We start from the raw sequence: 17,230 nt of genomic DNA, 5'->3' as shown, positions 1-17,230 counted from the left end.
TTTGTGTTCAAACACACACACACACACAATTGCTTTTTGTAAATTTAGTTAAGATATTGCTTAGTCTTAGAATTTTTATTTTTTCTCGTTTAGAGATGGTTATGCTGTTTGGTTTTGGACTTTGATAATTAGTGCTCTCATGATAAGTCCTGAGTATGATATTAAACTGCATATGGCACTATAAGCAGCCCTTCAAATAGCAGGGATAACTTGGGGGTTTGTGACAGGATTAGTACTCTAGTCACTGTAAATACTTCACACAGCTCCGAAGTGGTACTCCTGACTCCTTTCTGCTCTCCGCAGGAGTGGCTTTATTGCTGCTGCCCATATGAAGGCTACTTGCATTATGAAGGGTATGGGAGCCTCATACTTTGAAGAGTCCCCTATTGCACGGTAGCCCTCTGGTCCCAATTTGAGGTGGCCCATCTGAGTAGATGTAGATGGAGGTTTGTAAACTCCGCATTTCACTGGCGACACTCTCTGAGGTGTGCATACCTGGGAATGGCCAGATGTCTGTAGGAAAAGGATACACTTTTTATTGGTTTTGGTCGCTCTGATGGCTGTCATACTCGGGGGGTACCTGTTGCAGTGGCGGATCAGCATCTTCCGATGGTGTCCGATATCGCTTCCTTCAATGTGTGCATTATGAGACTTGGATTAAGGCTCTCTGAATGCCTTGTCTTTAGTCTTGGTGTATGCTCTGACTGCAGTGAGTGATGTCTTGGTAAGGGAGACATTTTATTTGCAACTTGCTCACTGGTTAATGGGTGCCTGTGTGGTGACACTCCTCTGGTCATGGCTGACTTCATTGCAACCACTCACACTAACATGGCTGGCTATGAGGATTGTGTCAATCTCCATGGGTCTGACGACTGTGTTGAAACTGACTACATGTTCCTTGACTTTGCAAAAGGTCAGGGGCTGCAGATTGCTAGATCCTGGTTCCAGCACCCTGAGCTGCATCGTTTGACTTCATACTCCAATACTGGTCATGCGGTGTAGGAGATTGATCACATCCTCGTTGGCAAATGCTGGAGGCTCTTAAAGAACTGGAGGGTCTATAGAAGTGCCCAGTTTGTGAATTCTGATCACAGACTTGTTGCTACTCTGAAGATCCAGCTTAGGTCCAGTAGTCTGCCAGTAGGCTACCACCTGCTTGAAGAATGTGGCCGGACCTGGCCAGACTCCAAGATTGGGCTGTTTCTAATGAGTTTGAATGCAGTTTGTGTGAGGAGATTACAGATATGGGTGCGACTACTGATCCTAATGTGATGTGGGTGACCTTCTGTGACAAGACCCTGAAGGTTGCTGAGGGTTGTGTTGGTGTTGCCCGTGTTCCCAGAAAGAGTTATTTCATCTCACAGGGCACCATGGACATTATCGAAAGGAGTTGCAACGCATGACTTGGTGGCAAATCCAGTCAGTACCTGCAACTGAGAAGCACAGTTGTGTTGGCTCTGTACACAGATAAGGATGCGTTTGTTAGAGGAATCTACAGGGAGTGCAGAATTATTAGGCAAGTTGTATTTTTGAGGATTAATTTTAATATGGAACAAACACAGTGCTATCAGTCAATCCAAAATGTTAATAAACCTGAAACCTGAATGTTTCACAACGGAAATGTGAGTGTGAACATCATCAGGGGAATACATATGTGCGCACAATTATTAGGCAACTATTAGTGTGCAGATTTATTACGCAACTAAAGGAAAAACGAAAATTTTCCCATCTCACTTTTTTATTTTCATCTGTTATAGTGAGAATAATAAACAAACACCTCAAAATTTACAAATAAACATCTCTGACATTTCAAAAAAAATAAATCAATCAATCAATGACCAATATAGCCACCCTTCTTTCCAATAACAGTCATAAGCCTTTCCATTCATGGAGTCTGTCAGTTTCTTGATCTGTTGACGATCAGCTTTTTGTGGAGCAGTGACTACAGCCTCCCAGACACTCTTCAGAGAGGTGTATTGTTTTTCTCCCCCGTAAATCTAGCGTTTAAGAAGTGCCCACAAGTTCTCGATAGGGTTTAGGTCAGATGAGGAAGGGGGGCCATGTCATTATTCCTTCATCTTTAAGGCCTTTACTGGCTGGCCACGCAGTGGAGAACTTCGATGCAAGTGATGGAGCATTAGCCTGCATAAAAATCATGGTCTTTTTCCTGTATCACTGTTTGAAGAAAGTGTCTTCGAAAAACTGGCAGTAGGTTTGGGAGTTGATTTTGAGTTCATCTTCAATGCAAAAGGTCCAACTAGCTCATCTTTAAAAATACCAGCTCATACCAGTACCCCACCTCCACGTTGGAGTGGAGCTCTGTGCCCATTACTGATCCACAGGTCCATCCATCTGGTCCATCAAGAGTCACTCTCATCTCATCGGTCCATAAAACCTTTGAAAAAAATCTGTCTTCAGATATTTCTTGGCCCAGTTTTGACCTTTCAACTTATGTTTCTTGTTCAGTGGTGGTTGGGTTTCAGCCCTCCTTACCTTGGCCATGTCTTTGAGCACTGAACACCTTGTACTTCTGGGCACTCCAGGTAGGTTGCAGCTCTGGAATATGAAAGTACTGGAGGATAATGGGTTCCTGGTAGCTTCACGTTTGATTCTTCTCAAATCTTTGGCAGCTAATTTGCGTCTTTTGTTCTCAACACGTTTCTTGCGACCCTGTTGACTATTTGCAACAAAATGTTTGATGGTTCTGTGATCACACACCAATATCTTAGCAATTCCAAAAGTGCTGCATCCCTCTGAAAGACTTTTTACAATTTTTGACTTTTCAGAGTCAGTTAAATCTCTTTTTTGGCCCATTTTGCCTGAGGAAAACTAGCTGCCTAATAATTCTGCACACCTTGATATAGGGTGTTGATCTCCTTAGGCCACACCCTCCCTCATTACACAAATACACATCACCTGACGTGCTTAAATCCAATAAGCATTCAAGTTAATACAGCTTGGAGTTGGAATATACGCATTAAAAATGATGATATGGTCAAAATACTCACTTGCCTAATAATTGTGCACACAGTGTATGAGCATGTGACACACCATCTGTGGTCTAGTAACCCATGTCCTGCTTACAAAGGAATCAAGGCACTACACACATCCGAATCTGTTCCTCAGAGAGTCTCAGTCAGGATGGCTGATGGAACGGTTCTTATGGATGACCCTGCAATTGTGACCCACTGGGCTGGCAACTGTTCAAAACTGATCTTTTGGCTAGGACATTGGACGTCTCTGGACCCACAGTTCTTGAGGCTGATCTTCCAATTAGCTGTGAACCACCCAATCTCACTGAGACTGACCAGGTAGTGAAACCGTTTAGAATAGGGAATACTGCAAGGATCTGTGGTATCCGGGGTGAACTTCTACAGGCTGGTAGTAAGGCTGTCCTCCTTGCATCACATACAATCTTTGCATCCATTTGGGAAATGGGCATCATCCCAACAGACTGTTAAATGAGACTTGTCGTCCCTATCTGAAAAGTGAAGGGTTATTGCCCGGATTGCGGAAAAAAAAGGGAGATAACACTGCTCTCCGTGCCATGTATGGCCCTTGCTAGGATCATCCTCAATAAGATCCATGATCACTTGCTCACTTACCAGTGACCGGAGCAGTATAGTTTTACACCTAAGAAGTCTACCATTGACCTCATCCTGGCACTGAGAGTTCTTATAAATTGAAAACATGAATATTGGCAGAGTTTCTTTGTAGCCTTTGTGAATTTTTGTAAAGCATTCGACTTAGTTGATCGAGCTGCCCTGTGGGACATCCTTAGACTTTGCGGGATCCCCTCAAATTTACTGGATATTATGGCTAGCTTGTATACTGGTACTGTGACTGCTGTGCAGCGTGGATGCATAAACTCTGAATCTTTTCCAGTTGATTCTGCAGTTAGTTGGGGTGTGTTCTTGCTCCTACTCTGTTCAATGCTTGCATGGACTAGGTGTTGGGCTGGTTTGTGGGGTCCAGTGGCCGTTAGGGCATCTGTTGGTGAAGAAAGATTCCTTGATCTTGACTTTTCTGACGATGCTGTGATCTTCACAGAGTTGATAGAGAATTTGATTGGGGCTCTTGAGAGACTGAGCAAGGAGTCTGAGTGTCTGAGCTGGCAAGTGTCCTGGATAAGCAACAAAATCCAGGCCTTTAATGATCTCTTGGGCACAGCCATCAGCAGTGTGTCTTTGTTGGGAAAGAGTGTTGACCTTGTCGAGAGGTTTACAGTACTTTACCTTGGCAACAACATTCATATCTCTGGTGACTTTTCCTATGAAGTCAGTAGACCAATTGGGAGAGCATGGGGGTCAGGAGGTCACTGGAAGGTGTGTGTCGTTCTCCCAAAAGCTTTGCAAAAGGGTGAAGGTCAAAGTCTTTAGAGTCCTGGTGCTTCCTGTTTTGCTATGTGGTTGCAAGACATGGACTCTATGCAGTGACCTGAGAAGAATACAGGACTCCTTCGGTACTATGGTGTGATTCCCAGAGGGTTATCCAGCTCGCAGTATCCTCATTGTTAGAATCTGAATGGCTGGACCTGGCCAAGGGTACGCCCAGATAACACATGGCTGCCGCAGTTAGATTTAATTTCCAAGGGGTGGGACTGTACCGCGTGTCTACCTGGGGGGTTGCCAGCTAGGATCCCAAGCTGTTTCATGGTGTGGTGTGTGCAGCAACGTGCTGAACCAGTTCTTGCTCCCCAACCTGACCTGACCTGTTCTCGTGGTAGTTTTGGTACAAGACTCTGGTTCTTCGATTATTCATTTGCTTTTGCCTTGAGAACTTTGTCTCCATTTCCTCACAGTTTTCATAGTGAATGTCAGTGTTGGTTGTTGAAAATATTTTGGCTGCTATAGGCTTAATAGTAATTGTTCATATGTCTAATGAATTTTCAATAGTTTTTTGTTGCTTTAATTTAGGACCATTTCTCATATAAATTATGAAATTGCCAAGTTGTTGGTTTATATTGTAGTGGTTTACATATTTTTATTTTTGGCCTAGGCCCCTGCAGCCCTGAGTTGGATTGAATGTACTGTATTTGTGAATGATGTTTTGATTTTAGACAGTACAGTCATTTTAAGTTTTACAATAATAATTTCTGAAAAGAAATTCTGTTTAAGAAAACGGAGACTAAAGTTTGCTTTTCTTTTTTCCCCAGACACCGTTTATTGACAAAATGCTGAAATGCATTGTTGTTAGAACAATGTTTCTTCTACGATAAAACTTAAGTGAAACTGCTCTTTTTTTGTTTATGTACTTTGACTGATTCTTTGCAAGAACTGATTGTACAGCAGAATAAAAATTCATTTTATAATCAGGTTTTGTTCATGATGTAATAATTTGTTTAAAAAAAGTTTTTATTTATTTTTTTTTTTTTGAAGCACACTGCTGTGTATGACTACAATTACAATCTGAGAGTTTTATGTGAGATGGGCTAATTTATTTTGCCTGCATGCTAAGGTTGTACAGTTTGACCTTATAACATCCAGTTTGTTTGTTTTTTTTTGGTTTTTTTTTTGCAGACTCCTTTACATCTTGCTGTTCTAAGTGGAGACCTATTGACTGTTCAGCTGCTTTGTGAACAGGTAAGTACTCATTTGAAGATATATTTGGATTAGATTTATATAACGACTGATGACATGAACCTCTTAACATTTTATGATCAATCTAAGCTCGACTGTTCAACAAACACAAAAGTTGTGGATTATACCTTATGCATGGTAGGCAAATCAGAAGGCCGGAATTCAGTTAAATTAAATAAACCCAACTCTGGTGGGTGTGTTTACTTCTATATATACCATGGCTTGTTGCTTTTAAAAGCTATTTTTTGCCATAGTTTCAGTTCCCATTGCAAACTCTCTGATAGAGTTCCTGTCTCTGGTGATTGGTGGCTAAACATTTACTCTACTATTGTAGCAAATGAGGGGAACGGCTGTGATGGGCAGTTTAATATAATTTCTTTGAACCTTAATTGAGTTTAACATCCTGTGACATCTTGTGGTTGTTTGTGTGTAAGCTTTTGGTAAAGCATTTCATTTTTCCTTCTGTAAAAACAAGAAAATATGCACTAGGTCATCTGGAACTCTTGAGTCCTTCCCCCTGGAGGCTCTGCCAAGAGAACTAAGAAGACATGGATTGAAAAATGACAATATTAATGTTTTTATGTTGCACGTGACAATAAAATGGTGTAATGAATGAAAAGGTGTTAATAAGCAGAGGCTGACATCTTAATTTTGTTTTACAATACATATACAGTTTGTTCGTGTTGAGTGAACCATATGTTAGTTATAAACACAAAGTTGTCCTGATCATGTTGTTTACCCTACATGCTTTCTGTAAATTATGTTTCTCTGTGATTGTGTTCTAATGGCACAGGGAAGGACTGTATATCAAGATTAACAGTTAGTGGTTTAGTCCCACTAGTTATTCCATTTACTTTTTTGTTTGGAATTGCATATTTGCTACGAGTGCTGGTTAACTTATTACAGTCTTCATGAACTTTAATGTAAGCTGACATTTCCTTGAGAAGACAGATGTCCAGCCAAAGGCGACAGATTGTCTCCTTCCAGAGTTTACTAATTAGCCTATAACATGTTGTACCTCAGTGTTGACAGGCAGACCATGGCAAGATGAAACTGCTTACTTCTTAGAATGCCACTTTTCAGTACGAGAAGAATTCATTATCACTGAATAGCCTTTCTGTTTTGACTAAATTAGAGGTTTCATTAATTTAAAGGTACTAATCAGTCCTGTACTGTAATGCAAAATATTTTTGTGATGAATTTTAAAGAATTTGAGAGTGTTATGTTCAAAATGTTCAATAAATTTAGTTTTTTAGCACATGCAAAAAGAATTTAATGTTACATGACAATAATGACCATATGAACCTATAATTAAGATTTACGCTTTGCAATTGTTTGCTACTCATTTTAGAGAATGAGGTGCTATCCAAAAATAGTTTCTGCCTTGCACCCTGTGCTGACTGAATATCATCTGCCTCTCAGAAATCTTTAGTATGTTAAGGGTATTTAAAAATGGGGGTGGGGGTGGAGGAAGGGGTAGGGGATTTCTTGACATGTTTAAGATGCATACAGACATTTTTTACCTGTATTGTTTGTTGCCACATATTTCATGCTGCACTGATTGGCCCAACAGTTCTGCTCTGAAATTTTAAAAATCAACTTATGAAACCAGAAGAAGATACTTCCTCATTTATTAAAAACATTAACCAAAATAAAGCACGACTCTCAAATTTGCTTGTTTGTTTATTTCCCCAGTATGGGAAAATCATTTATTCCTCTCTGTTTTAATATTTGAGAAGTCCTCTCATGGAAATGATAATGGACATGGCTTCCTGGTCCTCAAATTAAGGACCTTCTCCTGAAACCTTCATAGCTGGTGGAATTAGTAGAGTCAGAGTAAGATCGCTGGGTTCAGTCTCTTCAATTTCCGGTGTCCCTTTAAATTGAGCTGAAATTGAAGTGTATACCTAGCTATAACTTTTACACAGTATTTAGCACACTCTTTGATTTGGATTTCTTTTTCTATTGCTAAACATGAATTTCTGGTTTATTGTTTCACAGGATTGTGTTGAAATAGAAATCCCAGATAAGAATGGAAATACACCATTGATGCTCTCCAAAGGTCGAAAATCTAAAGAGATAACACTGTACTTAGAAAATGCTATTTCTCAATTTAGAAATCAAACTCCAAAATGTGATTTGAGGCAAGTACTATGTTTTTTTAATCTTTTAATAGTTAAAACACTTCAAGTTTGTAAGCTAAATTGCACAGTAGGTATGTGCAGCATTAACGATAGTGAAACCCTGGAAACTGTAGAGAAGTTTACTTTCAAATGATGTTGCAGAATATATAAATGCAGTAAATATGGGATTACTTCTATTTGCAATTAAGGAAATGGAGCTTGCATTGCCTCAACAATATATGTATATTTTTTTTTTTTTTTTTGAAAAGAGCAAGTTGCCATCACGATATGTGTCTACAATTTTTATATATATCTCTCTCTCTCTCTCTCTCTGTGTGTGTATATAACATATATAGATATAGATATAGACATATATAGATATATATAGATATATATAGATATATAGATATATATATATATATATAATATCTATCTATATATAATATCTATCTATATATATCTATATATATATATATCTATATATCTATATATATATATCTATATATATATATATATATATATATATATAGATAGATATAGATATACAGTGGTGTGAAAAGCTATTTGCCCCCTTCCTGATTTCTTATTCTTTTGCATGTTTGTCACACAATGTTTCTGATCATCAAACACATTTAACCATTAGTCAAATATAACACAAGTAAACACAAAATGCAGTTTTTAAATGATGGTTTTATTATTTAGGGAGAAAAAATCCAAACCTACATGGCCCTGTGTGAAAAAGTAATTCCCCCCTTGTTAAAAATAACCTAACTGTGGTGTATCACACCTGAGTTCAATTTCCGTAGCCACCCCCAGGCCTGATTACTGCCACACCTGTTTTAATCAAGAAATCACTTAAATAGGAGCTGCCTGACACAGAGAAGTAGACCAAAAGCACCTCAAAAGCTAGACATCATGCCAAGATCCAAAGAAATTCAGGAACAAATGAGAACAGAAGTAATTGAGATCTATCAGTCTGGTAAAGGTTATAAAGCCATTTCTAAAGCTTTGGGACTCCAGCAACCACAGTGAGAGCCATTATCCACAAATAGCAAAAACATGGAACAGTGGTGAACCTTCCCAGGAGTGGCCGGTCGACCAAAATTACCCCAAGAGCGCAGAGACGACTCATCCTAGAGGTCACAAAAGACCCCAGGACAACGGCTAAAGAACTGCAGGCCTCACTTGCCTCAATTAAGGTCAGTGTTCACGACTCCACCATAAGAAAGAGACTGGGCAAAAACGGCCTGCATGGCAGATTTCCAAGACGCAAACCACTGTTAAGCAAAAAGAACACCAGGGCTCGTCTCAGTTTTGCTAAGAAACATCTCAATGATTGCCAAGACTTTTGAGAAAATACCTTGTGGACTGATGAGACAAAAGTTGAACTTTTGGAAGGCAAATGTCCGCTACATCTGGCGTAAAAGGAACACAGCATTTCAGAAAAAGAGCATCATACCAACAGTAAAATATGGTGGTGGTATATACCAAAGTATATACCAAGAGATATATATATAGATATAGATATATATATATAGATATATCTATATATCTATATATCTATATATCTATATATATATATATATATATATATATATATATATATATATATATATATCTATATCTATATATATATATATATCTCTTGGTATATACTTTGTTTATTCATGTCTTTGGCTATACATGCACCATGAAAATAAACAGGTGCTAGTGCTCAGTGATAAAATGAGTTGATTGAACCAAACTATAATTGAAACAAAAACTCTTATAGAAGGATTCAAATAGGAGGCAAGTTTGAAAGCACTAAATTGAATAATTGTCTGCATCCAACAGTGAAGTACAATGGAGGTTTCCTGCAGGCTTGCAGCTGCATTTATGAAAACTGAGTTTGTGCCAAGGTTGCAATGAACAAGAACCTCATTGTGGAGTAGTAACCTATGAACAAGAAGATTCACATCTATTACACAATGACACTAGGGTGATGTCTGTTTGGCCCCAACTTCATTGTGCAGCAGGGACAGTATGCCCAAACACATGGCCAAGGTCATAAAGAAATATTTTCAGCAAAAATAGGAGCTAGGAGTTCTGCAAAAGATAATATGGCCTTCACAGAGCCCTGATCTCAAAATCATTCAGAATGTCTAGATTACCTGGACAGACAGAAGCAAGTGAGAGAAGCAAACTCTGCAGAAGAATGGGGACAAGTTCATCAAGATGTTGAACTTTGCTACTAGAGGGTGAAGCTGTCTGGACAATGATTACACGAGCGCTCCTGACCCCTATAAGGCCTCTGCAATTGGATCCTGGACTTCTTGACAGAGAGGCCCCAGTCAGTTCGGATGGGCCACAACACTTCCAGCATCATCACACTGAGCACTGGAGCACCGCAGGGCTGTGTGCTTAGTCCACTGCTGTTCACCCTGCTGACTCACGACTGCACAGCCACGCACAACACCAACCACATCATCAAGTTTGTGGATGATACGACGGTGCTGGGACTGATAAGCAGGGATGATGAAAGAGCATACAGAGATGAGGTGAAACGGCTGTCCGCATGGTGTGAAGCCAACAATCTATCTCTCAGTGTCGACAAGACAAAAGAGATAATCATGGACTTCAGAAAATCATGTCCTGCCCACATCCCACTCAGCATCAACGGTTTAGATGTGGAGATTGTTAGGAGTACCAAGTTCCTCGGTGTGCACATAACTGAGGAACTTACGTGGACACATAACACCTCATTACTAATCAAGAAAGCCCAGCAGAGACTACACTTCCTGAGGCGGCTGAAGCGAGCACATCTTCCCCCTTCCATCCTCACCATGTTCTACAGAGGCACCATGGAGAGTGTCCTGACCAGCTGCATCACTGTCTGGTATGGAAACTGCAACATATCTGACTGCAAGTGCCTGCAAAGGATAGTGAAGACAGCAGAGAACATTATTGGGGTGCCTCTCCCTTCACTACAGGACATATTTTACAAACGCAGTGTCCGCAAGGCCTGCAGCATTGTGCAGGACCCCTTACACCCCTCACATGGACTTTTCACACTTCTGCCATCCAAGAGAAGATATTGCAGCAACCAAGCCAAATCTGCCAGGCTGCAGGAGAGTTTTTACCCCCATGCTGTTAGACTCCTTAACACCAGGCCGACCCTGGGACCTTACACACAGCCTCAACCACCTTTAAAAACAGAACTTTTATACATGAAAACCACTGTCCTGCAAAGATGAGTGTGCATGTAGAAAAGAACTGAAAATCTCATACTGACCTTTAAGTATTTTGACACTCTTGATATCCTTCTGCTGTGAAACATTCTGACCTGTCATTGTTTACACACGTCTTAAACAACTATTATCATACACTGATAATCTCTATATTATCTATATTTATTTATTATATTACATATCTTAAACATCAATATTGCTGCTACTACTTTGTCCTATCTTTGCACAATGTCTTGTCTTGTTTGTGCTTTAATTTTAAATTTTAAAATTTTAATTCTATTTTTAATTTATTATTTGCACATCATGTTGTTACACTGTGGACCCTGAGCTTCGCAATTTCGTCTATCTGTATACTTGTATATGGTTGACATGACAATAAAGTTCACTTTGACTTTGAACAGGTCAGTAACATGATTGGGTTTAAAAGGAGCATCTTAGAAAGGAAAACTCTTTCGCAAGTAAAGATGGGCAGGGATTCACATATCTGTAAAAAACTGCACCTACAAATTGTGGAACAATTTCAGAATTATGTTCCTCAGCATAAAATTCCAAAGACTTCTCATATACAGTATGTAATATCATCAAAAGATTCAGAGAATCTGGAGAAATCTCTGTGCGCAAAGGACAAGGCCGAAAATCAATATTGGATGCCTGTGATCTTCCAGCCCTCATGTGACTGCATTACAAACAGGAATGATTTTGTCATGGAATTCACTGTATGGGCTCAGGAACACTTCCAGACATCATTGTCTGTGAACACAGTTCACTGTCCCATCCACAAATGCATGTTAAAGTTCTGTCATCCAAAGAAGAAGCCGTATGTGAACATGATCCAGAAATACCACAGCCGTCTCTGGGCCAAAACTGATTTAAAATGGACTGAGGCAAAGTGGAAAACTGTTCTATGGTCAGATTAGTCGAAATATGAAATTCATTTTGGAAAACAAGAATAGAGAGACCATCCGGCTTGTTATCATCAGTCAGGTCAAAAGTGTGCATCTCTGATGGTATGGGGGCACAATAGTGCCCATGGAATTGGCAGCCTGCACATCTGGAAAGGCACCATCAATGCTGAAAAGTGTATACAGGTTTTAGAGCGTGATATGCTCCCATTCAGACAATGTCTTTTTCAGGGAAGGCCTTGCATATTTCAGTAAGACAATGCTAAACTGCATAGTGCATCTATTACAACAGCATGGCTTTGCAGTAAAAGAGTCCAGGTGCTGAACTGGCGTGCTTGCAGTCCAAACCTTTCACCGATTGAAAACATTTAGTGCATCATGCAACAAAAAATACAACAAAGAAGACCCAGGACTGTTGAGCAGCTAGAATCCTATTTCAGATAAGAATGGGACAACATTTCTCCCCCAAAAGTCCAGCAACTGTTCTCTGGAGTTCCTAGATGTTTACATACTGTTGTTAAAAGATGCTGCACTGTGGTAAACAATGCCCTGTCCCAGCTTTTTGGAAACATGATGCTGCAATCAATTTATTTTCCTAAAATGGTACATTTTTTCAGTTTAAACATTTGAGATGTTTTTTATATTGTATTGAGAATAAAATATGAAATTTGCAATTAATTGCATTCTGATTTTATTTACATTTTACACAGCATCCCAACTTTTTTGGAATTGGGATTGCACTTACTGATTTGTTATTTATATGATAAATGCTTAAAAAATGAAAAGTCATACCATAGACTGAGGCATCAAAAGCAAGACTAGAAATTGTATTAGAGAAAGGAATGCGTGTGTATATAACTTGTGAATAGAAGTATGGTCTGTTTTAGTTTACTTAGAAAAACACCTCTTAATTAATCAGTTTCTGTTCAGTTTTATAGTTGTTGCAGTAAAGTAACTTGAAGTTTCTAAAGGGACTCCTTTCAACCTTATTGAGTGAATTATCACATGTATTCACTAATCTTGATATTAAAATGTTTTTTGTTCATCCTCTTTTGTGCAGTCTGTTGGAAATATCATACATTTTGTATTTAGAAAATATATGTATTTATTTTTACAGTACATTAGTATTTGGCCCTCCTGGGAAATCAAAGGGTCCAATCCTTTTCTTCTTTGCATGCCTGCTCCTATGGGGATATCCTACTTATTTCACAAAGGTAATTTCTTACTTGATTTTTTTCTTTTAAGTTTATATGTCCACTTTGCATATACCCATGTCAAAATTCTTATAATATAAAATGATTTTGTATAGTTTTTTAGTATGTAATGATGTCAATTAATCAGAACAAATTAACATAATTTTTAGACAAATGGATGTTCTTATGTCTAGCTAGATGCAGTACAGGAGAACAGAACTTGCAGAACAATGTTTTCTAACTTGTTTTAATGTGTATTCTGGGTAGCGCAAGCTATATAAAGAAGACTGCTCATGAATAATATATTTAAAATCTGTTTAGCATTTCATACTGCTGCTTACTTTCTGTGTCTTTTGTTAAACCAAATAAGAATTAATTTAAGACATTTTTCATTATTTGCAAATTTCATGTAAAACAGTAAATAAAACGTATCCCTTTATCGGGCACATAACCATGCTAGCTTCATTGCTAACTTCAATGGACATCCAAAACACCCTCCCCATGCCTGTATGTGAAGTTGCAGAGCCACATGGATTACTCCCAGCCAAAAAATGAAGATCAGGCTACATAACAGAGAGTGACATCATAAAATCTGACGAATCAGCACTGGTCCGCAGCCTTTCAAACTTCTCACATTGTGGAAGAATACAGAAGTGTGGCTGTGCACCTCTACCTACACCCCCAGCTATGGTTATAACATCGAAACTAATGGTAAGTTGATAAAACTCACACATTATATAGTTGAAAAGTTGTGTTAAATGTTTAGATAGGTGTTGTATACGTAAGATTTCTAGAAAGTGGTAACTTTTTTTGCATGAAAAATGGAAAGCTGTATTTGAGCATTACAGATAACGCGTTGTAATGTAGGACAATAGTACTCAGTAGTGCACTGGATGTTTCCACAGCTTTATATAGCATTATACAGCAATCCAGTGAGAAATTTAACCCATTTATAGAAATTTTCAAGTTATAAATAGTGAAATATGTGATTTTAGTCAGTTTTATTACAGTTATTATTTATTATCATTTAATAATTAATTATTATTGTATGTTTTGTATGTATTATTTATTATTATAAGAAAAAAGTAGATCTACGCTTTACTGTTTTCCTTCACAAGTAAGTCAAAGTGGGCTTGATATCGACTCAAAAATATACTCTTTTTTTTTTTTCTTGTGCAGCTGTCTACTCAGCTCTTTTACAGAAGGAGGAAGACTGTTGTTGTTCCAGCCCATCAGTAACATTGAAGGTTCCGAGCAGGAAGACAAAGATGTGAAGACCCTGACTTCATTCCACCCACAACATGGACACTGCGGGCCCGAGAGACTTGGGCCTCTCTGTCAAGAGAAAATATGTGTGACCTGTAGTAGAGGTGCTGAGTATGAAAATGATGACAACAAAGATGGAGACCAGCACCTCAAGCTAAGAGGCCTACCAAGAAGATGAAGCCAGCAGCAAGGCTAACCACCTGGAAGAAGGTTGACTTGGACAACCCATCCCTGCCAGAGTACCAACACTCTCCTCCTGATTTAATGAGACTCCATTTGAGTATTTCAGCAGGGACTTTGTCCCCCAATTCTTCAAGCGCATAATGTACAATACCAGATTATATGGAACCCAGAATGACATCAGCCCCACCTTCACCACCACTGAAGATGAGACAAACAAGTTTGTGGTTATCCTGCTCTACATGGAGATTGCTGAGCTACTCTCCATTGATGACTGCTGGGCAATGGAGACAGGGTCCCTCGTTTTCACAAACCTCATGCCATCGAAGAGGTTCAAGCTGATGAAGAGGCTTGTCCACTCCAACAGCAACACTCAGATCCCTGGCACCATCAGCTGATTATATTTATTATTTTTTTATTTTTTCTTCTCCAAGATCTGACCACAGTTCAGCATCCTGATTACAGCCTTCGGGAGTGAGCCACAGACCCTCAAGTTTAAAATAAGCAGCACTGTATGACAGTTGCCCTTTGGATGAAGCCTAGGATACTTAAAGTACTGGTCAAAAGTTTTAGAACACCTCAGTTTTTCTTCAAATTTATTCAGTTGAGATGCAATGAATGACATTAAATGGTGAAAAGGTAAGCAGAGGTTTAAATTTAAAGCTTAGGTTAGTAAAAACTGAAAAAGGGAAAGGAAGAGATCTCTTCACAGTAGAAACTGAGACTTGCTTATTTCAACCTCTGTTAAACTGTGCTTGAAGCTGTTTTTGAAGCTGTTGTGCTGTGAGGTGCCTATCATGCAAGCTAGTGACCCTCAGAAACTTGTCTTCTGATTGGGTTGTGATGATCTGCCAGATCTCTTTCTATCAGAGTTTCTTCTAGTTCCCAAGTGCCTTTGGATTGTGTAGGGCATCATACTCGCTGACACTTTTTTTTTTCTGCGCAGTTTCTCTAAATGAAAGGCCTACACTTCTAAGGGTAATAATGGTCTGTCTCATTTCTTTTATTAATTGCCGTTTTCTTGCCATTATCACTAGAATATTATCTAAGTGGTACCTCAGATGGTGTTGTAACACAGTCTGTTCCAACTCTGCTTTAAGACAGACAGAGGGTTTTTAAGTAATCAACAAAAGTTGGGACACCTGTGCAAACTGTTTACTTCAACTTAACTTTAATTGCTGTAGAACATTTGTAGATTGTAACCTATTAGCAATTTCCTGAAGAAGGTTCATTTGTAATATTCTGAAATTCTTTTTTTTTTAGTTTTTGCTAACCTAAACTTTTTAAATGTACGTATAACTTTGGCAGCAATGTACTGCTTACCTTTCCACCTTTTTAGGTTATTCACTGCATCTCAACTGAATAAATTTGAAGAAAAACTGACATATTGTAAAACTTTTGACCAGTACTGTAAGTATCCTAGTCTTCTTCCATAGGGCAATTGTCATACAGTGCTGCTCATTTTAAACTTGGAAGTTTTCCAAGTATAAACTAGAAAAGGACATTTGACTTTGGTGGACATTGGACATTTGCTGGTACCACTAGCAGCTGTTTTCTTTACAGTGGCAAAAAATAATTTGCTGGAAATAGAAGCTACTCTGGTAAAAGTTTATTTTAAACTCATTTAATCTTGCACCATTGTGCCTAAACAAAAGATTTTTCACCATATATAAGTCAGGCAAGTGTACTGTACATGATCATACCACACCACTAATGTTACAGTAAGAAAGAAGTATATCCTGATTGACTATCAGCCTGTTGCAGTCACATAAGTCATTGTAAAATGTTTTGAGTAGTTTCTAGTGAAGCAGCAGGTTCTTTGTATCAGATACTTTGATCTTGCATCATTTTACTTCTTAAAATAGTGTTGTTTCCACAGCCATCCTTATAACACTGACACTTTAACTGAATGAAAGCTAATATCAAAGTACTTCTCATTGTGACATCAGCATTCAACTGTGAAAAAAAATCTTATTTGATCGTCACATATTATTCCTGATGTTTAGGCAGAACATAGTGATTAGGTGCACCACTGTTTACTATAATAGCTGTATCTGGTATGCTATAAGGTCAAGAACAATGTTTAGAAGAAACCTGGGTTGTATTGGCTGATGGAGTTAGGGAACATGGTGTTGCCTCTGACCACAATTAAATGATGTGAGACAGAAACATGAAAGTACAAGAAAAAGACCTGGCAGAAAAAAAACTTGGTTGGTGCCACATAGAGGAAGTATTGGAAGATTATAGCAATGGCAGTATTGTTGGAGCGAGGCAGAGGGAAGAGATGGCTTTTTATGACAGAGTGTGTAAGAGAGAGACTGATAATGATGATGACTACTCCAAAACAGACCAAAATGTACAAGTTCAGACACCATTTCACTTGTACAACAAAAATAAGACAATGATTTACTTAAAGGAGCTCTTGTTTTCAAACCCCAAGGTGAAATTCAAATGTTTCAACTAATGTGAGATTTAAGAACCATTTTCTTCAACTAATGTGAGATTTAAATCTTTCTATCAAAAGAAATTCACTGAGTTGATCATGACTTCAGTGAATTTGTTTGTTTTTTTTTTTGTTGGTTTATTTTTCTGTGTATGGCAAGATGTATTGCTGGTTATTTTTCAAATATATAATCTGAATTTAAACCTGGTGTGAGTATTTTGCAAGAACATATTACAGTTAAGCAGTACTTAATCCTGAAGTCTTGTTCTAAAGCACCCAAGAAGAAAATTCATATTAAAATTGAAATCCTGCAGTTT

At 38.4% G+C, this 17,230-nt stretch overlaps 1 protein-coding gene across 1 annotated transcript in view; it reads left to right on the top strand.

The window, feature by feature from the left end:
- LOC120527613 (probable protein S-acyltransferase 23) overlaps nucleotides 1-17,230 on the top strand; it is a 51,563-nt gene that overhangs the window by 20,322 nt on the left and 14,011 nt on the right. The window contains exons 5-7 of the mRNA XM_039751215.1: nucleotides 5,520-5,582; nucleotides 7,581-7,723; nucleotides 12,949-13,045. Coding sequence (XP_039607149.1) covers nucleotides 5,520-5,582; nucleotides 7,581-7,723; nucleotides 12,949-13,045 — 303 coding nt within the window. The remainder of the gene's footprint in view (nucleotides 1-5,519; nucleotides 5,583-7,580; nucleotides 7,724-12,948; nucleotides 13,046-17,230) is intronic.

This window comes from Polypterus senegalus, chromosome 4, assembly GCF_016835505.1.
Source record: "Polypterus senegalus isolate Bchr_013 chromosome 4, ASM1683550v1, whole genome shotgun sequence".
In the NCBI taxonomy this organism is placed as follows: Eukaryota; Metazoa; Chordata; class Cladistia; order Polypteriformes; family Polypteridae; genus Polypterus; species Polypterus senegalus.
The sequence above is the reverse complement of the archived record's forward strand: the minus strand, read 5'-3'. Positions and strand labels throughout refer to the sequence as shown.